The 27,437-nt window shown below is 37.6% G+C and overlaps 1 protein-coding gene across 1 annotated transcript in view; it reads right to left on the bottom strand.

The window, feature by feature from the left end:
* The window catches only part of kpna3 (karyopherin alpha 3 (importin alpha 4)), a 35,803-nt gene extending 8,421 nt beyond the window's left edge, over positions 1-27,382 (bottom strand). Inside the window, exons 1-10 of the mRNA XM_052127118.1 lie at positions 27,256-27,382; positions 15,616-15,660; positions 10,177-10,266; positions 10,036-10,065; positions 9,802-9,854; positions 9,373-9,468; positions 6,956-7,041; positions 6,776-6,862; positions 4,403-4,572; positions 367-411 (exon numbers count right to left, since the gene is read on the bottom strand). Coding sequence (XP_051983078.1) covers positions 367-411; positions 4,403-4,572; positions 6,776-6,862; positions 6,956-7,041; positions 9,373-9,468; positions 9,802-9,854; positions 10,036-10,065; positions 10,177-10,266; positions 15,616-15,660; positions 27,256-27,324 — 771 coding nt within the window. The 5' untranslated portion in view covers positions 27,325-27,382. The remainder of the gene's footprint in view (positions 1-366; positions 412-4,402; positions 4,573-6,775; positions 6,863-6,955; positions 7,042-9,372; positions 9,469-9,801; positions 9,855-10,035; positions 10,066-10,176; positions 10,267-15,615; positions 15,661-27,255) is intronic.
* Between the last annotated feature and the right edge of the window lie 55 nt (positions 27,383-27,437).

Below are 27,437 nucleotides of genomic sequence, written 5' to 3'. Positions count from 1 at the left end.
TTAATAATTTAAATGCCATTTTTTACATTAATGATAGTGAGATCTTTTTATTATTATTGCAAGTATGTATGTGCCTACTGGTAAGGAAAATAATGTCAAAATGTTATTATTTTGGGGCTTCTATCTTTTAGATTTAAGGTAATCTACATGCTAGAAAAAACAAAACAATATTGATAAATACTCTTGCACTACAATTTTTTGTCCAATCAGGTGCTCTCTAAATGAGAATGTCCCTCCCCCAATTACACAAAGCATTAAGTAGCAAATTGTGGTTCATGGCTATGACATAAAAGCAAATTAGCTATATAAAAATAAAAGGCAGGCTCTTTTGTAAACGTGCATAGAAAATAATTTTAGTGTACTTACATTAATATCTGTATGATATATGAGTACACAAAGGGCAGGAAGAATCTGAGGGAAGGGGAGAGAGACATAGACTTCAGGAACTGACATGCTTCAGTTGAAACAACAAATTATATACATCATGTGAACACGAAATCAGCTGCAAGACAAAATATTCATTAGACCAGCCATCGATGAAACAGTTGTTTGTACAGACCACACAAACACATACACACACTGTGAGCACACTAATGATTTCATAGCAGCAGGAGGTACAATATGTTCCTTTCAGCTCAAAGTTAGACCTCCACATCACAGACCGGAGGAGAAAAATAAGCAAAACCAAGTTGTATTGGCATTTCCATTACACAGCACAATATCTGCACCTTACAGACAGACTGAACAGAGACTAAATAGAGAAGAGTTTAATGACACGTCATTTCATTCAGAGAGGGCGGATGACTTACAAGGCAAGAAAAATATCCATGAAACATTATAACATTTTTAACACCAAGACATTTTAGTGGTGTTTCAGTGGATTTAAATGAAAGTTTATAAAGTGCTTCTTACAATATCAATCAGTCAAACAGCCAGCAACATAAGTGGATCAATTTAACCAATTAAATTGCAGTACTTCCATGCACACTTCAGCAGGTCACTGCCTTTCTGATGTGTACTGCAGCAAATAAAGTGTGATATGGTACACACTAAAACCAAATAATTTTTTTTTTAAATGACTTGGCTCGATACATGGATGGGTGAATGTCACAACCCCTGTAAAGAAAATGTCCTGGTCTCATTTTACTCCAAAATCAAAAGAAACATAAGAAATTATATTTTACATAGAGAAAACTAAGCTTATTTTTAGGGCCATTAAGATTTTTTACATTGTGGTCTTACATTCATGACAGTTCACACATTGTATCCCCCAATTTTCATTACTGCAATGCAAAGAAAGATGGCCATTATGATATTCTCATTATTGCAATGTAAAAAAATTATTTTGTACTGCCTTTTATTTTTAAGTCAATGCATAAATTGAAATGGTCTTAAAAGTAGCCGTTATTTCCTTTATGCAAAACATAATTGTTTCTTCACAGCGATCTGGGGTTAAATATTACCAGGATGTTTTCTTTACAGGTTTCATTAGAATCACGCAAGGCAAGTTTATTTATATAGAGCATTTCATACACAATAGCAATTTAAAGTGATTTACATAAAAATTATCTATCCATCTATATCTATCTATACATCTATCTCTATATATATAGATAGATAGATCTATCTATACATCTATATACACTCACCTAAAGGATTATTAGGAACACCTGTTCAATTTCTCATTAATGCAATTATCTAATCAACCAATCACATGGCAGTTGCTTCAATGCATTTAGGGGTGTGGTCCTGGTCAAGACAATCTCCTGAACTCCAAACTGAATGTCAGAATGGGAAAGAAAGGTGATTTAAGCAATTTTGAGCGTGGCATGGTTGTTGGTGCCAGACGGGCCGGTCTGAGTATTTCACAATCTGCTCAGTTACTGGGATTTTCACGCACAACCATTTCTAGGGTTTACAAAGAATGGTGTGAAAAGGGAAAAACATCCAGTATGCAGCAGTCCTGTGGGCGAAAATGCCTTGTTGATGCTAGAGGTCAGAGGAGAATGGGCCGACTGATTCAAGCTGATAGAAGAGCAACTTTGCCTGAAATAACCACTCGTTACAACCGAGGTATGCAGCAAAGCATTTGTGAAGCCACAACACGCACAACCTTGAGGCGGATGGGCTACAACAGCAGAAGACCCCACCGGGTACCACTCAACTCCACTACAAATAGGTAAAAGAGGCTACAATTTGCAAGAGCTCACCAAAATTGGACAGGTGAAGACTGGAAAAATGTTGCCTGGTCTGAGGAGTCTCGATTTCTGTTGAGACATTCAGATGGTAGAGTCAGAATTTGGCATAAACAGAATGAGAACATGGATCCATCATGCCTTGTTACCACTGTGCAGGCTGGTGGTGGTGGTGTAATGGTGTGGGAGATGTTTTCTTGGCACACTTTAGGCCCCTTAGTGCCAATTGGGCATCGTTTAAATGCCACGGCCTACCTGAGCATTGTTTCTGACCATGTCCATCCCTTTATGGCCACCATGTACCCATCCTCTGATGGCTACTTCCAGCAGGATAATGCACCATGTCACAAAGCTCGAATCATTTCAAATTGGTTTCTTGAACATGACAATGAGTTCACTGTACTAAAATGGCCCCCACAGTCACCAGATCTCAACCCAATAGAGTATCTTTGGGATGTGGTGGAACGGGAGCTTCGCGCCCTGGATGTGCATCCCACAAATCTCCATCAACTGCAAGATGCTATCCTATCAATATGGTCCAACATTTCTAAAGAATGTTTTCAACACCTTGTTGAATCAATGCCACGTAGAATTAAGGCAGTTCTGAAGGCGAAAGGGGGGGTCAAACACAGTATTAGTATGGTGTTCCTAATTATACTTTAGGTGAGTGTATGTATGTATGTATATATATATATATATATATATACACACATACACATAGAGAGAGAGAGAGAGGTAGATATATATATCTTATTTTTAACCCTGCTATTGCATTCAGATAATTTTTGACCCAGGAGAGGTAGATAATTTTACAATACCACATTGTTTTTTGTATGGGAACCAAACTTTGGGATGTTGTCAAGACTACCAAAATACACACAATATATTTTAGTTTTTTATTTCATCCCATTTTATCCCTAATTTGGCATGCCCAATTGCCAATGCGTTCTGATTCCTCGTGGTTGCGTAGTGCCTCGATTTGGTAGGCGGAGGACGAATCTCAGTTGCCTCCGCTTGTGAGACAGTCAACCCGTGAATCTTATCACATGGATCCTGAGCGCATTAGCAGAGACCTAGTGCGTGTGGAGGCTCATTCACTACGGCATCCATGCACAACTTACTATGCACCCCAAAGAGACTGGCTGAAGTCACTCAGTACTCCCTGGATTCGAAATCACGATTACAGGGGTGATAGTCAGCATCTTTGCTTTTCCCCATCTTTTGCGTTCGCCGGTGAATTTTGACCCGGGCATCAATTGTTGCTTTACACATGATATTATGTAGATTTTTTACTTATAAACACTTAACTTACATTTTGCCTCTTTCCCATACTCTCTCACACTTTGCGTACAATTTGGATTTAAAAATGTATTTATTTTATATAAAGAAATGCTGTCCATATTGCTGTTGTCATAACATCACAATAGCATTTCAGAGAACAACTTTAGATTTTCAGCTAAAGTTATTATGGAAATGAGAAGAAGTGACAGTGAGGATGTCATTTCTCTAATTAAATACAGAACATGTTCCTTTCTGCTGTACTGTCAAAGATGCACAATTCACCTCACATTACTGGCTATTCCTGCTTCCGTGAAACAAATTGAAAGGTTCTCGGACGGCAACACTATCATGAAACACTTATAACCAAATTTAGCCATCCTAGCTAATGTGATATTTGTGTGGGTACTTCAAATGTTTCTTTAAATGATATATAAGTTCATTAGAAAATGACAGCATCTTCACAGATGGAAGGCATACATTGCACTGAACTGTAATTTTTTTCTGTTTTCTCCTTTGAAGAGACAATAATGTTGAAATTTCCATGAAAATCTATAATTTTCTTCAGTGGCCATTGCGATGAAAAAGCCCTTTTAATGTTTTACCTCGTTTGCCCCGAGAGCACAGCGGTGATGCGAGACAGTTGTTATTTGCGCATGCAACAGTTAGTGGCACTTCGAGTCACGAGAGAGAACCAAAGATGTCAAGCGGGCATCCGATCATATCTGTACCACTCCAAAGCAAGCGTGGATCTTTTGTTATAAATAAAAAATGTTAATCCTGTTACTAATCTAAACATTTACGAAAATGTAACTAATCTGATTAAGTCTGATTAAACTTGTAACTGAGCACAGTTAAAAAAATAAATAATATAAAATACAATCATAACTAAATTTATCCGGTCTCATTTGCACATACACACTCCTCACCTCTTGTACTGTTTCCATGGGTGGGGGTGGGTCTTTGTTCCGGCACAGGTTGACAATGACCCAGGTAACGTTTCTCAGGAAGGTTATGGGGATGGAAGGATTAATAAATGACAAGAGAGGTTTGACCACGCCAAGTGAGATGACGTAATCTCGACACTGAGGTCCATCACCTGCACAGGGCACATAAAACACAGATGACTTAAAATGGTTTTTACAACTTACCACAAATTATCTATGGATAATTCTTTAGGTGTAAATTATCAATGTCTTACTGAAGAGGTAGCAGCAACAGTATGAAAACATGTTATAGTTATTTATCCAATTCAGAGGGAGTACCAGTAATACTTTGAGGATTTTACAGTTAAGGCCTATGCAATATAGGTCGACCAATATCTAAGTTTTGCTGATTAATCTGCACCGATAACCGATTTCTGGAACAGAAATGTCATATCATTCTAAAATAATTTGTTGACTAGATGCTGCATTAGTACAGAACAGCAGTATGATGCCAACAAGGCTGAGAGGATGCTAACATTAAAGCTAACCCACAAGTGGTTAGAACAATGTGACTATAATACAGGCAAGTGTACCCAAATAATACCCAAATGTTTAAATGTCACGATGGTTACAATCTATTAACATCTATTTGCATTAGTCTATATCCAGCTTGTCATGTTTATGCATTCGTTAGCCAGCTAAGTTGCATATTTAAAGCTAGTGTCATGAGAAAGTAAATGAATCTCTTCATGCAGCTTAGAGAAACGTATGTACAAATAAGAAACGCATCTAATTTCAATAAATTGTTTCATACCGATCACATTCTTGTGCTAAAAAAGGCTAGACACAGCACAACAAATACAATTTAACAGAAAGTAGGTGCCTCAATATGCTTTTAAAGTTCTTTTTAATTAGACACATCTAAAAAACAGCACTACTGCACGAGACGCTGAAGATACAAAAACAAAGAACAGCCCCTTACACTCAGTGGAGGTTTTTGACCATTGCATCTTGCTCTCTTATAAGCATTTCTCAGATTAAGCAATCAGTTGTTTAAATGCTTTGTCAGGAAAGACGTGTCTCAAGATCCTTTAGTTCGGTTCCAGTCTGTTGTGTTCCATCTGTTTGAACAACCCCTGGCCTGGGCTCATAATCTGAGCCGCTTCACCACAGAGTTCAGCCGAATACCACTGCTATCTGTGCATATTGCTACTCAACATACAACTGTACTGATTAAAAAACATTTTTGTATTTCGTTGTTATTATGAAGCTTGAGTCTGGAGCAGTAGGAATCAGTGCAAGTGTAACACCACGCGAACTGTATATTGAAGCTTTTCCCCCCTCATTTTACTTTTGATATAACATACAAGTATATGGACCGACTAAAACTTTATTTCATGCACATTAGTTGAAAATGGAATGCTCTTTTTTTTTTTAACAGCCAGGATATGAATGTTCTATGCAATAATTTAACGGTGCGGAATGGTTTATATATTTATTGCGCCCTCTTGTGGACTAAGGAATCAACGTCAATTTAAAACTCAGCTGACTTTAAAATAGAATACTAGTTAATATATATATTAATATTTATTTCATTTAAAAAAATGAAGGCCCCGCCCTCCGCACTGCCACTATTTAACGGTGTTATTTTTTCATTCAGTATCAATTTTTAAAACTAGCGGTTGATCAATCGGTTATCGGCAGGTACTGCCCGACTTATTTACCCATAAAAATCCACTATCGGTCGACCTCTACTATGCAGGCATAGAGCAAAACAGAAAAGTGAAGCAAATGTCAAAAAGCAAACCTATTCACGAGTGGAACACAAATATTAATCTGGCTCATAGAGAACATTTACTTTACTATAAGTGGCAAAATGCACCTTTCAACTTAAAGCCAAACACTACTTAAAATTTTGAAAATAGTGATAGAAAAAAAGCACGAAAGACAAGCAAGTAAATCTCTACCTAAAGCCCACAATATACTTCAGTTCTGCCATAAAAGCTCAGCTTTTCAAAGTATACTTCATTTGACACGTGGTTGGGCACATGTGCGCTACAACTGCTGCTACTGGGCAATTTCTCTTCAGGAGTTTAGACCATTAAAGATGTCTTTATATTCCTTCAGATTTGAGTTATACAAACGTTCACACAGGCACACTTTAACACTTTTTTCCCCATTCCAAACAAGGGGAGATAAACTTTATATGACAACAAATATTCTTTCGGTGTGAAAAAGAACATAGCAAAGCTATGATTTAATGTCTTGTTTACAGTGAATATTCACTCTTTTTGTGAGCAGTCTTCAAATTAAGAGGAAAAAACAGTAACAACTAAGGATGTTAGTTACTTGTGACATCATTTAACAGTTACTCACCGATGATGTTGCCCAGTGCCCACACGGCCTGCTCGCACACATTCTGATGTGGTGACTGAAGTAGTCTCAAAAACAAAGGGACAGCATCTACAGAGAGGAAAATGAGAACAGACAATTCAACTTCATACAGAACTGACAAAGTCACCACAACTTCACACCACAACAGTCCAAAAGACTTACTTGATTTGACCACTGCCTGTGTCTGTGCAGACGTCCCTGATGCAATGTTAGTAAGAGCCCAGGCAGCTTCAAACTGCAATGAAGGACTGATAGAGAAAGATGTTTTGTAAGTAATGAGCCTGGTATAACATTTTACTCATGAACCATTTTGACCCCCTCTGAATCGAGAATGATCTTCTGTGTCGCTCTGAATTGGGCTGAATTGTGATGTTTCCCACAGAGTTCTGCGTTTGCTGTCAGATCTGCCCTTTCTGGCATTTTAAACACCGCTTTTAAACAAAAAGTAGTACACAAACTCAAACTTTTCTCAACTTATTTCAGTTTAGTATGCAAATCAGTTGTTAAACATGCTATCAGTTTAACATGTGTTGACATGCTTAGTTTACTTGTCAAAAATTCTCAACAAGGGCAGTTAATCTATTAAAATTTGTAATCTAATTAAATCGCATACATATGTAATTGCCGAGAAAGGCCCTCAAATAGTTATAATTTAATATATATTGATAAAATATTTATAGTATATTTAAATAATTATAAAAATAACACAGTATAAATATAATAATTCAGAAAATTGAAATTAATTACATTATTGTGGTAGATGAGTAAAGCATTGATAAGACAATACAAAAAGTGGCTTTTGAAGTCAATATAATTTTATCATATTAAATTTATATTTCAAATATAATTGGCCTACAGTCACCAGCAATAAATTTTTCAACTGAATTCATCAATCTGTCCAAGATATATTTATTTTAAGGGCTTTTCTAAGTACACATCAATGTACACGTGTCAGACGGACACTTGGTGCATCTCGCTTTGGTTGCGTCATATCATAAACATGGGGTTTTTAATTCGGCGTGTCAAGTTAAACCCCTGTATTCAGAATTGCGCATCATCCAGCTGTGTTTGAACGAAAGAACCCATTTTAATCTTACGCTATCAATAGCGTCAAGAAAGCCTGAGTGTAGTTTTGCTGTCTGTACAGCTGGAGTTTCGCTTACTTGCCCCCTGATGAAAACAGGTGCGACTTCAAGCTTGAATTGCTCTGATTATTCCTTATTACGGTCCTAGTACCAGGTTTATTATCGTTAACAAAAACAAAAAATAATTAAAAAAAAACATTTTGTTAACCAAAATAATATAAGATATGAATATTAGATGGCAAACTCAAACAAACAAAAAATCTTGCCTTGTCTACTAAAAATAAATTTAAAAAACAAACTACATTTAGTTACTTTTTGTATTTTTTGTTTGTTTTATTTTTCAAATAATTATGAAACATCAAATATTCTACTCATCTGCAATTTTGAACGGTCCGATCTAGCACCACAACAATAGGTGGAGGTGTTCACCGCCACACCTACTCTGTCTTCAAAACAAGCGAGCTGTGTTTAACAGATTATACTGTTGGCAGAAAGCAGATGAGTGCTATGTGTGAGTACATTCAATAAGACACAGTGCCTCTTAAAAGCAAATGGATCGTTGAGTCACAATACTGTGGCGCTGAAATTAATTAAAATAAAAAACACTCAAAAGTACAAGTAGAGATCGAGGACCATTATTGGTAATTTTTGTTTTGTTTTTCTCCCCATTTGTTTTCAACTGCCATGCAGTTAAGTTAACAATGTTATTTTTGTTTCTAGCTTGGAAGAAAATTTATCTCACACTGCTTCTGTATACAATCAATAATATTATGGTTAAATATGTATATTTGCATAATTATTACACTATCTCTGTTGAAGATAACTATTTTAGTAAGTTTAACAGTACCACTGGACCTTAAGTGTGCCATAAATGAAGTTTTATTCCATTTTCACTCAGTCACCAGAAGTATTCCATACATTACTCAAAACCTAAAACTAAAATTACTCCAAAAAAAACAACAACGTTGTTGCGTTTTTGTTACATTTAACAATGCCCTTCTCGTCATATTCAATTCAAGCTTCAATCTCACAGTTTTTGCAGTATCAAAAATGTTATGCCACTAGTAAATAACATTGAAGGAACCACTAGGACTCTGTATTATCCGAGCAGTTGAGTCTGATTCAAGTCTAATACTTGGGTGGTCCTAAAGTATCACAACCAAACACACCCTGAATCCTTACTGTGCCTACAACCAGCCTAAACAGATCGCAGATGACAGGATTTCTGTCAATTGGAAATGTATATGTCCTTCTGTCAGCTGGAAATGTTTATGTCCATAAATACCATGAGCCACCATTCTTCTTTCCCTCTTCTCTCAGATTAATTTTTTTCTCGATCTTTCAAGATGTAACGACAACTTCCTTAACTCTAAAGCACGCTTGTACATACTAATTGCACACACTCAATTGAAGCTTCTTAAATTATTTGTTTATTTGCACACACACACACTAAAATCATTTGACTCTTTCTCATTGGAGTCTAAAAACACTCACTTGTCATCCCTCTCCAGGCATTTAACTAAGATTGGAAGGATTCCACATTTTATCAAGTCGTCTATGGGGGGGTTTCTGTCACTTGAGAGTAATTTTCTGCAAGAACAGAAAAAAAAAAAAGAAAATCAGTCCTTTACTCCATCCATCATCTGGCGGCACTCCAAACACATACCAGCAGTAAACGAACAGCTGTTAATGCAATTAATCTCAAAGAAAGAAATGCAGCAAAACATGCTTAATTGCACTTAATAACATGCTTAATTCACAGAGTATGTTAATGTTCTGCTTGTGTAATGCTCTCGATTTAATATTAAATCAAACACATTTTCAGTTTTACAGGAACACGAAAACGGCATTCGCAACCCACTTCTGCAATGTGTCAATTTCAGAAAGAAACCGAATGGAAATCTTTGTATCGCAACACTTTACCTGGCTGCTTGCACAGCACTGAGCTGCACAACTGCATCATCACTGGTAGCGTTCTGTAGAGAAAGAGAGGACGTGGGGGGAGATATGAAGAATGACAGGAGGAAGGGGCCGCTCACACCCACACACACACACACTGTGAAGTGGATTACTGCGTGTGGATTGACCCTCTAAACAAACTATTTATCAGAGTTATTGCTTGCCACCATATAACAAGCACACACATTATAGTCTCACCTGTAAGATGGCATCTAGCGTTAAATTTTGCTGAGGAGAAAACAGAATAAAATACATTTAGACAAAATAAGGAGAAGGGCAGAGAAAAGTGGAAGGATGTTGCATAAGAAAAAAGGATTAATAAGATGGAACGTCTCATACCCCTTTGAAGTCCGAGTCCACATCCGAGTCTTCCAGACTCTCTTCCTGTGGAACATTTCGTTTCTTCAGGAGATGCTCGTCTCTTTTGTTCTATACAGATTGACAAGTCACATAAATATGAGAACAATACATGCCTTGCAAGATTACAAAAGCCTAAATGGTTATGAACTGACTTTGACCTCATAAAGATACAACAAATCTAAACTTTATTATTATTTTTTTTAAAACTTTGTGCATTTGAGGACAATTAAAAATCCAGCTGGCACTTAAATGTTGATTAAAAAACAGGAATACAAACCTCTGCAAAACATGTCTCTAACATTAAAGGGATAGCTCACCCAAAAATGAACTTCCGTGGAACACAAAATGAGGTGTTGAAGAGAATGTTAGCCTCAGTCCCCATTCTCTTCCATTGCATATTTTTTCTCATAAAGTGAATGGCGATTTAGGCTAACATTCTGCCCAACATCTCTTTTTGTGTTCTACAGAGAAAAGTCGGTCATATGGGTTTGGAACAACTTGTTTAAAAGATTAAACATTTAGTTGATTGTTCATTTTAGCCCTTCCTTGGTCTTGCGGGTCATTTTGACCCATTTTTAAATGTTCTGCAAGGGCGAAGAAGGGTTAATGTCAACTGATTATGAAAATATCCTGAAAATTGACATCCCTTGTAATAGTGTTGTGATTCATCTCAAAATTGTCTGGTTTGCTTCAATGCCTACACTCTTTACTGAAGAATGCCAATGGAGAAAATGAATTTGAAAAATACTTTAGAACCAAAGCCACATTAAAGTGTGCGGCCATTGTTGCATTCTATATCAAACCCTTAAAAGTATCAAATAACTGACAACAGCAGCCCGAATGCACACTCAAAATCTTATTAGGACAGATAAGCCCTGAGTTTGAGTTAAGTGCACCAAAAAAAAACCTGGCATGACCACATACTTCAACACACTTAGTTTGTAATCCACACAAAAAGTCCATTCTTGTTCTTGGATGTGTGAGAAAGTAATGTGAGCATGAGCAGTCTGTGACTCTAATGGAAGTCCAAACAGGAATGCAAAGAGGAATGTCTCACACACACAAACATTCTGTCTGATTTCTCTGGGCTGACTGTGTCGCCCCCTAATATGGACAGGGCCTGCTGTCACCTAATCCAGCACAAAATGCATCAACATCATCAAGGCTGTGGGACTCAACTTTTGCTCAACATCATATCTAGCCCAACACAAGCAGGGGCATTTATTATACATAGTGTCTATTTATAACCAGGTGTAAATAGCACCTGCCTCACAGTGTGGCTATTTGCACTCTAAGGTTAGGTTTAGGAGTAAGGGTTGATGTGGTGTGTCTGTGGGATCCCAACCAATAAAAACGTTGCAGTAATGCCCCTATGCTGCATGTTGGCATTTAATTAGGGATGCAAATAATATCGACCATTATTTGTACCAGGGATGGGTGGCAAGTAATATTTCCGAAATACAAATTGAATGTGCATATTCAATTGGATAGCAATCTGATGGATCCAAACACAAAGTGACTGTGTAAATACTAATACTGGGAAATTTTAAATTTCAGCAATTAATAGTTGACTGTTTAATGAGCTAAAAAAAAAAAAAAATTACGCAATTAATGCAGTATCTGACATATATACTGGCAGCAAAAAGTTTGGAATATTGTTTCGGAAGGAAATTGTTACTTTAGTTACAACTTCTGCTAATGCACCTGAATAGATCTGTAGATGGATACACTCCGCCTGTGTTTCACGTGGGTCAACTTGATGACATCACTGTTCTACAAGGGTTGTGTGTAGTTGAAAATGGCAAGTGGAGAAAGAAAGCCGATGATAGAGAAGCCCCTGTTTTATTTAGGACTCCTGTCTGGAAAGGTTTTCTTTTTTCAGTCAGTTACAATAGGCAGACATCGCTCGCAGACATCGCTCTGCAAAAGCGCCGTATACTGGTAATACATTGACGATCACCAGGGAAATATAACATGTGGCGTGCACTGAGCCACAGATGAGCTGAATCTCCAAACACACCCTTTTCTTTAAGCACTCAGTGATTATTCGGACAGGCATAAAACAATAACTAAAGCGATTGGGGTGTTCATTGCCAACGATATGTTTCCCTACTCTGCTGACGAAGATGTGTGATTTCTACATATGATTAAAACACTCGAGCCGCACCACAACATCCCTCGTATCTATTTTAATAGCAAAGTTCCTTCTATAGTGATACTTCAATAGTGTTGTACAGCTTCCAATATTGAATATATGTGCAGTAGAGTTTGAAATGCATTTTATGTCTATTCATGTAGCATAATAGTGCATGCATCAACTTAAAATGTTGATTTACTAATTAGAGAAAAGTGTTTAGTTAAAGACCCAGCGAAAATCAACCATGGTTTTACTTTAGTAATATTGATGTAACAATGACTGCCGTCAACATGGTTTTATTTGCTGAAATCATGGTTTTGATACAACCATGGTAATAGTGTAGTTTCTATATAGTCGCCATGATTACACCCCTAGATGTATGGTGTCTAATAATGCATTAGAAATGTAGATTTAAGTTTATTTTGCCAATAAAGCTTGATATGAATTGAATCTGCCCATTTTATCTTATTATTCAAAAAGTCCACTGAAAAACAGCAGATGATTTTGCCGAACATTTAATTATATCATGTCAACTGTTTTTTATGGCATGTATACATATATTTGTATCAAAGATGAATACCTGCTAAAGTGTGTCTTATAAACTATCCACAAAAAAATAAATACAATTTTAACATGTACATTAAATAGTTAAATTAAATGACTTTGAAGTTCTTTGAGAAAACCTATAAAAAGTAAATGTATTCGATTTGATTTTAATGTTTGTTGTAATGTACCATGATTAATCGTGCTTAACCACAGAAAACTGTTCAATTAATTAGTTACTTTTTTTTTTTATCAAGTCACAGCCCTAGTAAATGTCCCAAAAGCAGATGATTTCCACCCACTCACAAATTATGCATGCTGGAATCCATTTGTCCTGATTGTCACAGACTTTGCGCTTGTTGCAGCAGCTTTGCATCTGGTGACGACGTGCTGCTTTATCAAGCAGGGACATAGGAATTCATTACTGGTTTTCAAATAGATGTAGAACCCCATAAAAATGCCAATTGTTCCAGTAAGGTATGGCGATCCTGGCCAGCATGCCAATGGGGGAGAGAGGAGGGGAGAGATTATTGACAAGGGAAGCCCCTCATGACAAAACTTCTTGGGATGTTGCCAACCAGGGGCCCAGTGGCCATGGAAGGCATGACCCAAATACTGCAAGCGCGAACCAGATCTCCACCAGAAATGTCTCAACAGCAGAGAGGAGATCAAGCCAAGGTTCACTTATAAATGTCACTCAAGGTTTTCTTGTGTCAAAAATAGGGATAGCACGAGTGAGTACTCAGAAGTGACAGCAATGATCAATCATGAAAACGATGATCGAAAATTAAAATGTTTGATGTGACTTTTCAGTGTACTAGAAATTTAGTGACATCAACCTGACAGCTATACACTACGTATTAAAGAGGAAGCTGCAAGTTTGCTGTTGGGTCCTACATAACTTGCGCTGCCTCATCACTTAATAACAGCCTCTTTTTCCAAAGCCTACATTGCATTACATTGTGACAGGTTCACAAAACAAAAATGGAAATGTTCTGCTAATTTTTAAGGTCAGATTGAAGTTAGGCCAATCGTATCAAATGTTGGGATCATTCAGAAGGATAAGCAGAGCGGCAGACACCACACACACAGCCAGGAATAGCACAAGGTTTTGCATTGTAGTGCACTAAGGTTTACAACATTGGTAACCTTATCGGAGCTGTCACTATTCATCATGTGATATGTCTTGTTTCCAAAGCATCACACAGAGTACATGCACACATTTTACCTGAAACACAGAAAATAAAAATCCTGAGGCAGTAGTAAAGCATCTGTGTATGCTTTACACACAATCTTTCATCACCTGCTTAAGTCTACTGTAATAAATGTAGAGACTCCAGAGAGATTGTCAACCATATTTACTGACCATTGTGACTCTCAAATGGCCATGTTCAAACTACAGCATAAAGAATCAGCTTGAATAATGTCAGTATGAATGCATAACTGAAGTCAAGCCCCTTTTCTATTCTTGCAATAGCCATGAATACAATATCTCTAACCATATTTACAGTGATTTAAGTAAATGTCAAAGATCATGACTTACATAATCCAATGGAGGTGGGAGTTCATCGGTCAAATCACATTTTGCTGCTGTGTAAACATTGCCAATGGTATCTCCCAAATGAAAACGAGAAACTATGGACCTTGTTCACTGAATAATGCCAGCTTACATTTTTAACAGGGATGACAACAAGGCTGTGAGGCATAGACTTACAGTCTCTTCAAAATTTTGATTAGTTCCATTGATAAAATACTGACACAAAACTTATATACAAAAAACATCTGTAGACACAAACTCCAGAAAACATGAGTTCTGTTAAATTAGGTTTGATCTAGGAGATTTATAGAGCTTAGAGTGCATACCATTAAAGATACTGCAAGTATATCCCTCACAGCCTTGTTTTCATTCACATCACAAATCAAATATAGCACAACTGTGAATAAGGTCTCTTCAAACCTCTGACATGGAGCACTAAATTGAAACCTTGAGAGCACACTGAGTTACTTGTAATCGGTTTGAAACACCTAACAACGATGCCCTTCAGATAATGTTGCTGCTACAACTATGCACAAGTTCATTTTAGAATGTATTTTTTTTAATATTATTATATTATTCATTTTATCCCCTTTTCTCCTAATTTGGAATGCCCAATTCCCACTACTTAGTAGGCCCTCGTGGTGGCGCGGTTACTCACCTCAATCCGAGGGCGGAGGACAAGTCTCAGTTGCCTCCACTTCTGAGACCTTCAATCCACGCATCTCATCACGTGGCTCGTTATGCATGACACCACGGGGAATCCCAGAATAGGGAGGCTCATGCTACTCTCCACGATCCACGCACAACTTACCACGTGCCCCATCGAGAGTGAGAACCACTAATCGTGACCACAAGGTGGTTGCCCCATGTGACTCTACCCTCCCTAGCAACTGGGCCAATTTGTTTGCTTAGAGACCTGACTGGAGTAACTCAGCACACCCTGGATTCAAACTCGTGACTCCAAGGGTGGTAGTCAACGTCAATACTCGATGAGCTACCCAGGACCACCATTTATTTTGGAATAAAAAAAAAAACCCATAGAGAATCAGAATTGAAATAGTGGTTAATCTGTCTCAGAGTCACATGTTTTGCAACATAATGGAATGTGCAGTAGCCCATTTCAGCTTTAAATAGCGTTCACCCAGCAAAAAATAACTGCCACGAAGTAGCTTTCTAGACCTCTAGTTTTTAAATCACTTACCTTCCTCAGTTCTACCGTCACTTCATTACGATGTCTTCGCATCGTCTGAAAAAAAAAAAGAGAAAGAGAAACTGTTTGGTTAATATTTACCGACATGAACAGTAGAACATAGCTGAGTGCACAACATGCAGCTATAATGCTAGAATGTTGTAAGAGATTGCCAAAGTGTTGCTTTGCAATTTAGGGTTGCATATGATACGTATTTTCCGATTTGATTAAGATTCATAATGTCCATTTTGCTTAAATATGAAAGAAATTCTCAGCTAATGCTGTTATTTATACAAATTTTACTTAGTGGCAAGAAAAAGTATGAGAACCTTTTGGAATTACCTGCATGTGTATAAATTTGTCTTAAAATCTGGTTTGACCATCTATGTTACAATCATGACCACAATTTGTTTAACTAATAACACACAAATTATTGTATTGTTCTTGTAAATATTAAACAAATCATTAAACATTCACAGTGTCGGTTGGAAAAAGTAGGTGAACCCCCAGGCTAATGACGTCAACAAAAGCTAATTGGAATCAGTTGTTGTCAAACCTGGAATCCAATTAATGAAACAAGATTGGATGTGTGGGTTAGAGCTACTCTGACTAATAAAAAAAAAAAAAAAAAAAGACATTTTGAGATTGCTATTCACAAGAAGCATCTGCTGACATGGACCATGCCTTTCAAAAAACAAAGTGATCTCAGAAGACCTACAATCAAGAATTCTTGCTTTGCATAAATCTGGAAAGAGTTACAAAGATATCTTGAAGAGCTTAGATATTCATCTATACACATTTAGACAAACTGTCTATAAATGGAGATGATTTTGTACTCAGACTATTCTCCCTAAAAGTGGACCTGCAGCCAAGATGACTCAAAGGGCACTCCACAGAATACAATGAGAAATATAAATAAAAATAAAAACCTAGAGTGACCGCTAAATATTTGAAGGAATCACTGGAACTGGTTAAAATCTCTGTTACTGAGTCTACTATAAGGAAAACATTAAACAGGCATGATGTCCATGGCTGGATACCAAAAAGGAAGCCGCTGATGGACTGATGAAACCAAGATTAAATTGTTTGGAAAAAACACGCAGCACTATGTATGGTGTAAAAAGGGCACCAAATACCAATATGAAAACATCATCCCAATGGTGAATGTGGAGAGAGCATCATGATTTGGGGCTGCTTTGGGGCATGAACCGCTTGCCATCATCGAGGGAATAAAGGATTCCCAAGTTTATCAAGATATCCTACATGATAAAGTCAGGGTGGCTGTGCGCCAGCTGATGCAACAGGACACAATGATCCTAAACATCAAAGTAGATCCACTAAAGAATGGCTTCAATTTTTTTTTACTTAAACCAATAGACACTGTGAAAAGACCTCAAGAGAGATGTTCAAACCAGGCATCCTAAGAATATGGCTGAGCTGAAGCAGTTCTGTGCATGTTTAATCCACAGCTATTGGAAACACTTGGTTGAGTTTATTGCTGCCAAAAGGAGGATCGACCAGTTATTAAATCCAAGGGTTCACTTTTTCCACAGCACTGCAAATGTTTAATGGGATGTGTTCAATGAAGACATTAAAAAGCCCATATTATGTTAATTAACAGGTTCGTGATTTTATTTTGGGGGTCTACTAGAATAGGTTTACATGCTCTAATAAACATTATTTTTCTGCTAAACCTATTTTTATCCTCTGGCTCAAATGCTCTGAATTAGCTCCTGTCTCTTTAAAGCCCCCCTTTCCGAAAAGCCCAGCATGATCTGATTGGTCAGCTGGCCTAGTCTGTTTAGATTGGTCAGTGTAGAGCGTGTTGGAAAAGTAACGCCCCTTACCATAACAGAGTTTTAGGATTCCTTAACAGCTGTAAACAATATTGTAACTACGGTAACAGTGGAGTCAGTTTTTGCTGTACCAGTTTCAGTCAGATAATGAAAGTTTGGAAAAACAAGCTGATCGACCCAAACCACAATTGCAAGCATGACGTTTCTCAGTGGTAAGTTTTACTTCTGTAGCTTTCTTACAAGTACACTGTTGATTATTGTGAACCTAACCAAGCTTCAAGTAAAAAACATGTAGAGCATCCAAGTTAGTCATCTTTTGCTGGAATAGCTGTAGCCAAACTTTTTTCTCCTGAGCTATGAACGGTGAAAAGAGGCTTACTCCTAGTTAGTGAGCAAGTTAGCCGTGGACTACCATGGATAGCAGTTGTAATATTACAGCTTTTAATTATATAATTAAATAAGACTCTTGAGATCGACCATTTTATTACAGTTTTAGGTAAAATTCGGCCCACAGCTAAATAGTAAACCCCTACCAAAACAATAACATTACATAGCAAGTTAGCCGAGCACTACCGTGGATTGCAGACTTAAAAAAACCATTGGTAAAAAATAAATCTATCTCCACACTTGATCACTCTTCATGATAGTGAGAACAAACAATCTGCATAATTCTACACAATTGTAGGTAAAAGTGGGCCTGTTGCTGATTAGAAAATCTATTTCAACACAATAACATTTGCTAGCAGGTTAGCAGAGGCCAACAGCTGTGCACTGGGTGTACACTGTAGCTACTAGTGTTGTCAAAAATACCGGTACCAAGTCGGTACTCAAACAAAAAATGATTTACCGAGTATCGGGTCTACCCGGTACCCATGCAGAGTCGGGAACTTTCGAACGCTCACAACAAGCAAAGGATGACGACAAGCAAAGCTGCTGCGGAGCCTGAATCATGTCGAAACGAAAAGTGGAAAAAGCCAGATAATTTGAGGCTGATGAAAAGGGAAACATCACAGATCAGCAAAAACCTATTTGTAAACACTGCTTTCGCAATGTTCTGACGATAGGAGGGAACACTTCAAACTTAAGACAGACAGACACCCGGATTTATTCAAGCAAATAAAGCAGGTGAGTTTAAAAGCATATTATCATTTGCATTAGGGCTGAAACATTTAGTCGACATTATCGACATCGTCGAAAATACAAAATTGATGAGAAAAATGTTCGTTGTCGAATAGCCGTTTGATCTAATTTAACGTAACATGAAATCACATTAAACAGATCAGTCCAGATGCACTCGAAACTTTCACAGTTTATTTTATTTAGATCCCAAAGTATTAGGGAATGATAAAAAAAAAAAGTACATTCAGAAGCATGTACCATTGTGGAATAAGCGGAGGCGGAGCTCTTTAAAGGAAACATCCCAGCGTAACATCTTAAATGCAGTAAAATTGCTTTAATAAAGTTAAAATAATACAGAAGCAGGTCATGTTAATAACTATAAACTCAGAAACTGGCATATCTCTGTGTGGTCGGTGCCTCTTCTATGAGTTGCACGAATGTCCCGATCTAAAGGGGAGATATTGATACTGTACCCAGCTGAGAGAGACTCTGCCTCGGTCACTCCTACCTCGAGCACACACGCTAAATGCAGCTAGATTAGAATGCGGTTGCTCGCGACTTAATCATAATATCTATCTATCTAACTATATATGTCACTATGCATTTCTTATCATGAAGAAAATTGGCAATATGCAGCTTTATTAATAAGAGAGCACTTATTGCACATTAGTTTGTAAATAGTTTATTAATTCTATTGTATGCCTGTTTATTTAGGCTTTTTTTTTGTACTTGGTAAAAACTTAAATTAAAAGTTGAAAAAGTTGAAGCAAATCTTATATAAGATGGCATTGGTTGTGGTTGTACTGCGGAGGAATAGGATTAGAAAAATCCTTAAAACAGGATACTTTTACTTGAGAAGTAACATATAATAAATTTAGACATGCTTTAAGAGAATTTATCTTCAATAACTGTATTTTGATGTATATTTTTTCACTTGTTCATACTTCTGCCAGTGCAATAAAGACAAAATATACTCATATTCAAGATATTTGCTCTAAAAGCAAATTTTAATGTAAGTTTTAGTGATGCACCGATACCACTTTTTCTCTTCCGTTCTGATTCCGATATCGGAAAAATCAGTATCGGCCGATACATATCCCGATGTGATACCAGTGTTGTTTTTTTGCATAATCAGTTTAGAATATCTTTACATTATTGTATGGAACTAATTGGGTGTGCTCTATAATATGTAAAGAAAAGCAAACCTCTACACATTATTTCAATATAAATGTATAGCTTATTAAGAAAAACTTTGTTAACTAGTATACTAGATAATGTAGCAGCTAAATGAACAGTAATTCCAGTATAAGTCATCGGTAGAAAAGATAACGTTTTTTTTTTTGCAAATTTTATCAACTTGTATCTGGACTTTAAAAGATTCAGATCTCCTTTTTGTTCAGATTAGTTGTAAGAGATCAGCTATCGACCCAGAGGTTCAAGCATTACTGGCTACTCAGAGCAAGAGTTCAAGCATACAGCACTTCGGGAAGGGAGGATAGGAGTGATTCGACATGCTTTAAATAACAACTAATTCAGATAGATGCTGTGGCAGGGAGGAAGGTGGGGCCGGGTTGTGATTCCACACACCAGGCCCCTAATTAGGCTGATGAAGCCTAAGAGGGATAAGAGTGACCGGAGATGGCAGTGTGACAGAGAGTGTGTTACGGACAGCTGTTCGACACTGGTGTTCTCATTAAAATATTATTTATATTGTTAAGCCGGTTCTCGCATCCTCCTTACCATTGAACTTTGTTACACTGGTGCCGCAACCCGGGTAGGAGGAGGGATGCGCCATAGAGTCGAGACTGCCTCCGATCCACCCGGGGAGGCGCGACTGTCATCCGCTAGAGCAGGGGTGCCCAATGCGTCGATCGCAATCTACCAGTCGATCGCAAAGGCAATACAGGTAGATCGCGCGCAATTTAAATGTGCTTTCGTTAAATTTTTATAAAAATAAATATAATGTCTTTCCTTCTTTTAGTTTCTGTCTGACTTGAACTTGATGAGTAAATTTTGACCAGGCGAGATTTTTGTTTATTCAGTTGCCATGACAAATAGGTTCAGGCCTTCCAAGGGCTTCTGAAAACAGAGCACGAAATTGCAAAGCTAGCAGTGTTTGAGACTAGCTACCAGCAGCTACTGAACAGATTATGCAAAACTGTCCGATTCCATTCAGTGCAAGTCATCAGAATAAGGTAAATGCCCTGTCTATTGTAATCTATTGTGCTGTAGGTGTTTTGGGTTTAGTGTTAAAACTGGATGATATCAACATTAAACATTATTTTATTTTTTTCAATTAATTTGAAGATGAATTCCATGTAGGGATACATGCAGTAGTCCCAACAAGCATTTCTTTTTTTTAAATGAAGTTTTTTTTAGTTGGTAGATCTTATTGAGTTGGTCATTTAAAAGTAGATCGCTAGAGGGTGGAGTGGCTGAGGACCAGGCTACGGCGTATCTGAGAGCAAGTTATTTTTATTTCTCTCTCTCCTGCTGCCGCTCCATGTTTGTCTTTCCCTCTCTTTTAAATATTACGGTGTACTTTTTTTGGTATGATCCCTGTTACAGGGTGTAGGTACTGCATTTTTTTGTTATTATTGTTTCCCTGCCCTTGTCCCCTCCCTGATCCAGGTAGACAGAGATGACCAGCCAGCAGACCGAAGGCACGCTCCCCCATGGAAAGACCCCACATGAGAGAACGAGGGAGGATTATGGCAGGGCGGAGACATGATTCCGCACACCCTCACCCGGCTGATTATTTTGATAATTCGCCAATTATTGCAAAGATTAAACAGTTCTTAATTGATTATTCAGCTTGTGGCCCGACTTAAAAGGTTGGATTACACGTGCTTAATAACAATAAAGGACAAAATCATCTTTTAAAAATACCTCTAAAAGACATTTCCCTGAATTAACGGGAAAAAATACTTTATTACGTTTAATTCAATAAAGAAATTAATTGCAAAAAATCCTATTGTCATCAAGCCTTTTCCATTAAAAATAGTCAAAGAAAAAAACATTTACTTGAGAAGCAACATATATGATATTTAGAATTGCTTAAGAGAATGTATCTTAAATATAAGTGTATTTTGTATACAAGTGTTTTTTTCCCCTTGGTTATAATTCTGTGAGTGTGGTAAAGACAAAATATACTTGTATTCAAGATCAATTCTCTAAAAGCAAATTTAAATATCATATATGTTGCTTCTCATGTAAATGCATCTTTTTTTAAAGGATTTGTAGATATTTTTATATATATCATACATTTTTACATTATATTCAACATTCTCCAGAAAACAAATTTTTCTTCTGCAGTATAGCTGCTAAAGAAAATGTACATTGTTTTAATTTTTTTTTTAGATATTTCTATTGGAAAACAAGCCAAAATAAAATCTAATCAAAAACATATTTTGTTGGCAGTGTATAATGAGGCGAAGTCTACCCTCTCTCACCTTTCTCTTCAATCCATCTTTAACTCACTAAATGACAAACGCCCTCTTATTAATAAAGCTGTGTATTGCCAATTTTCTTCACAATTAGAAATGCACAGTGACACATATATTATGATTCAATAAGTCGGGAGTCATCACATAATAGACTAGCTGCCTTAAGCGTGTGAGCTTGAGGGATGAGCGTCCCCGCGACCCAGTGTGCATAAGCCGCGTGCAGTTTCAATCTCTCCTCCTTAGATCGGGACATTCGCGCAACTCATAGAAGATCCCATGTTACATTAAATGAGATAAAACGACTATGCAACAACGAAAATATTTGTAGACAACTTTTTGTCGACATTGTTGATAATGCCGTCTAATCGTTTCAGCCGTATTAAATGAATAAACAGGTATCGGACTCTGTATCGGCGAGTACCAAAAAGTACAGTACCTTAACTCGTATTGGGACATCCCTAGTAATAAAAATATCAGATCTTCAGGAATACCATTTGAAGTGCCTGATAACAACACTGTTCAACAAAATCTGATCAACAAAATTAAATCGCGAAAATTCTTTTTTTTTTGTTGCCAAAAATAACGAAGGCAAGACGAAAAGGATAGTGTACACTACACGACTCAAGCTCATCTCCGTTGATGTGTTGGCGACTGGTCTTCGACAAGAAGCCTCAGATCTCAAGACTTGTAGTGTGGGCACTCCTGCGACAAGTCGCAGACTCTACAACAGGTTTCAAACCAAATTGATATCTAGACATCTTGTCATCCGGTGTGCGCACTGTCCTGATACGTGAGATCAACAATGAGCCACAGAGGGCAAGGTATTAGGAAGCAGGAGACAAAAACTATTATAAAATAAGAGCAAACTTCTCCCACATCTCCCTGCCCACATAAACCATTTGTATTTTTAGCTCCCCCCACCCCCCTTTTGCAAATAAGCGCATGAGCCATTTTTTTCATGTTTGTTGACATTGTTATCCTAAATAAACTGTGTGAGTTTGTGAATGAATTTCGATATATCAATTTTAAAATACCTTTTGTGTGATCTGTTTGAAACATGGGATTTTTTTGTCAGTTGCGTGCGGATTTAAAGGGAATTGGAAATTCATAAAAAGTGAATACACAAACATGCACAATAACTTCAAGAAATTCTTCAGTGTGTCATCTTCAGTATTTAGAAAAGTAGCTAATACTACAGTTCATTCATTTAAAGCTCTTCAGTAGCTTTTAACAAGGACAGTTATATTTTGTTGTACCTTTTATATTTTCATTGACTAAAATATGCCATTTTACAGTATAACTGACTAAAATGAATATGACAAATTATTGACAAAATAAAAGGGACATTTTCATCAAACGACAAACTATCACCAAAACAAAAAAACCTGGATAACAGAAAGCCATTTTCCCCTACATTAAACAGATATTTGAATTTAGATTAAACCAGCATTTATATTTTAGCACTGTATGTGTATAAAATACATGAGATGTGTGAGTAACAGCACAATGACAGGAAGGCTGAGCCAATGGGAAGCGCTCCAGAATTTAGCGATTCTTAGCCTGTGACATGACAGCTTGGCACTCTTGAGACCAACATAATGACACAGTGTGTGTGTGTATGTGCTTGTCTCATTGCCAGAGTGGTCTGAAGACATGCTGTCTCACTCTTCTTAGGTCCACAACAAGCTAATAAATAGGCTGATCACATTTAACTCCCACAAATATCCAGCAGTACCAGAAATACGGCTTGAATCATTCAAAGGCAAATTTGATCTTAATAAAGAACAAAAGACCATTACTAATACAGGGAGTTCTTGTTGCTCAACTGGTAGAGCACAGTGCTCATGAACCAAGGTTATGGGTTCGATCACCAAGGAGCATATATACAGTGCATTCAGAAAGTATTCAGACCCCTTCTTTTCTCACATTTTGTTATGTTGCAGCTTTATACTAAAATGCGTTAAATTATTTTTTTTTCCCACATCAATCTACACTCCATATCCCATAACGACAAAGCAAAAACCAGATTGACAATCAGTTTTTGGTCACCTCTCTTACCAAGGCCCTTCGCCATGATTGCTCAGTTTCCAACTTCTTCCAGTTAAGAATTATGGAGGCCACTGCACTATTGGGAACCTTCAATGCAGCCAAAAACAATTGTAGCCTTCCCCAGATCTGTGCCTCGACACAATCCTGTCTCTGAGCTCTACAGGCCTCATGGCTTGGTTTTTGATCTGATATGCATTTTTAGCTGTGTGACCTTATACAGACAGGTGTTTCCCTTTCCAAATCAAGTCCAATCAATTGAATTTTCCACAGATATACTCCAATCAAAGTGTAGAAACATCTCAAAGATGATCCAGAGAAATAGCATGCACCAGAGCTACATTTTAAGTGTCATAGCAAATGGTCTGAATACTTATGTCAATGTGATATTTCAGATTTGTCATTTTAATAAATTTGCAAAGTTATTAAAAATCAGACTTTGGGGTATGGAATGTAGATTGATGTGAAACAAAAAAATATGTTAAGCATTTTAGCATAAGGCATAATAAAATGTGAAAAAAATGAAGTGGTCTGAATACTTTCTGAATGCACTGTATAGGCCTATTGATAACAAGCATACCTTGACTTTACCTGTTAAAGTCGCTTTGGATAACATTTCTGCAAATGTAAAAACAATACTAAAAAGTGGGTAACTTTTTAAAAGGCATATTCCGGGTTCAATACATGTTATGCTTAATGGGCAGCATGCATGTTTATGTTGATTACAACAACATTTATTTTAGACTCATCCCTACTTTAAAATAAAATGCTAAATTCTGGGTTACAGTCAGGCACTTAAATGGAAGTGATTGGGGCCAATCAGTAAATAATAAAATACTCACTGTTTCAAAAGCATAGCGACAAAACAAACAACATGCATGTTAACATGATTTTAGTGTTACTAAATGCTTACGAGCCTTTTCTGTGTTGAGTTCTATCCAATTTTACAACTTCATTGCCATGATGTTTTTTTAAGAAATGAGGGACGAGTTGAAATTATTTTTGTGCTAATCAACATTATGCCACAAATGTGGTCCATTGAGCTTAACTTGTATTGAACCCAGAATATTCCTTTAATATGGTTTTTAAATTTAGCAGACACAAAATGTAATGAATTGCATGCTTAACTAAAACTACTTTCACGTGCAAAACACCAGGATGTTTTTTAAATTGCATGTGCAAATATGTTTACATGAACTCTTTGACCTGTCCTGTGACGTAGAATGTATCAAGACAGCATGTAATATGGTAGACTTTGTTAAAACAGACTAATCAGATGGCTGCATGTTAAAATAATTCCTCCAAAGCATTTAGCTAAACACTAAATTATTTGTCACTTCATATGTTAGCAACGATTACACCCTTGTATTTGGGCCAAATCCACCAGCTGATGAGGCGGTGCATCCACAGATCCATAGTCCGTTGCTGGCCACATCATATACGGAGTACACGGCTCGACTGTGAATGTGCTCGTGGGGACACAAGATGAGAAATCTGCATCTGCTTTGCAAATTCCCGGAATAGCTGCAGAATGGCGACAGCTTTGCTGGCTTAATTTGAAGCCATGTGTATCTGACGGCTGAGTCACACCAGAACACTGCAATCCCAGTCACTTCACACCATTAATCTTGAAGAAGGCCTCAGGAGTTACTCCAATTTGTCCACGGCAGAACATAATAACGTCTAATAGTAACAGGGGGCGAATTCCAATTGAAAGTTATCATCACCATGCCCTACTCCCTTCGAAGGACAGATCTCTTGACGTGGGCACCGTAAAGGAGCATGAAAGTACGGAGTGAATGTACCCTTCACTAATAGTCTTTGTAAAAGTGCACTTTGTGAAAAAAAAAAGTCTCTTTTGTTTGGAGCAAATTTTCTAGTGGCATTTGGAAAACACCAAGTGTATTGCACGTGTGATCACTGCACCTTGTTCTTTGCTAAAATTATTAATTAAGGGATGAAAGTATGCATGTGTAATGGTAGCCAGCTGGTAGTTAGCAAGAGGCGCACTAGCGACTGACGCTAGGAACTGTAGCCTTTAGCCTCCTCGTTAGCACGCCCGCCTCCCATGCACAGAGATGCCAGTAAGAATCTCGTTCAGAGCGGGTCGAGCAGGACTGGTTACAGAGGTGCCGTGACCCAGATGGGAGTGAGGTTTAGGGAGGTGAGTGTAACAGTGGCCAACTGATAGGAAGCTGTGCAGTGTGTAAACCTCAAACGGCGCACTAGCGACTGATGCTAGGGGCTGTAGCCTTTAACCTCCCATGCTGGAGATGCTGGTTCGAATCTCACTCTTGAGAGGGTTGAGCAGGACCAGGACACATGCTCTTTATGGTAATCCATCTTAAATCGCCAGGATGAAACAGATACCATGTCAAATGGTAGATGTCCAGTCTTGTGGCATTTGTATAAAATCCATCATCTTGGTTTACTAGAAGTTCTAGGTCGCTATTATGAAGCCTACATTAGGGTAAGCTTTCAAGAACACAAACGTTGCGAGGTTTTCACTGAAGATTTGAAGATCTGAAGGTCATAAATTGAGGTGATGTTTAGATTTTAAACGCACTCATTTCAAAATGACATTTGATAAGCTTTATGAAACACCATAACCAACTCTGATCCGTGAAGAGGTCCATTAGGGTCAAACACACCAGTTTGTGCTAACGTGGTGCAACTAAACAAGCGATAAATAAGTCAAATGTTTAGGTAGTTCAGTTCTGGCCAGCTAGCTAATACATCGGTCTCTGTCGTATAGATCAAGTTTCACATGTTATATTTCAGGCTCTTTGGCGATTACAAGGCACTTATCTTACACACATTAATGTCAAAAGTAAACTTTAGGAGAAAAGACCATAAATGGTAGAGACGGTAGAGATCAGTCGCCTGCTAATCAGTTAACAACTAGCACGCAGGCTAACACGATAAATATGCATGTTTTTTGGACCAGCAAGATTTAAAGAGGAAAATAAACAGAAACAAGATAACAATTGACCACTAAATAATAATATTCCAGTCCTAATTCATCAGTTATAACGGCTCACATTCGTGTATAATGCTCGAAGCCGCGGTGAATATTGAAGGGATATGTTTGTGTAAAGAGGCCTGCATGTAGGCCGCGCCCGCTCCGCATGATGCTGCTGTTGCTGGATCCACAAACACCATAAACCCATCAGAACCACTAAACCCAGGTTGACGAAACCCCTTTAAATAAAATGCACATAGTCCAAAGTCTCCGGCAGACCTACCTCCACATCTCGCCCCTTGTTTTTAAAGCTCTTAATGCGATGGTTTTCCAAGCCGGCGTTTTCGGCCATGGCTCTGTGGGTATGTGTGTGTCTGTAGTCCCGACCGACAAGCAGAGCTCCGCTCCGCTTTGGAAGAGGGAGTACACTGTGTGTGTGTGTGTGTGTGTGTACCGGGGCGGCGC

The sequence above is a fragment of the Xyrauchen texanus genome, chromosome 5 (genome assembly GCF_025860055.1).
Source record: "Xyrauchen texanus isolate HMW12.3.18 chromosome 5, RBS_HiC_50CHRs, whole genome shotgun sequence".
In the NCBI taxonomy this organism is placed as follows: Eukaryota; Metazoa; Chordata; class Actinopteri; order Cypriniformes; family Catostomidae; genus Xyrauchen; species Xyrauchen texanus.
This window is presented reverse-complemented; position numbering and strand designations above follow the sequence as displayed.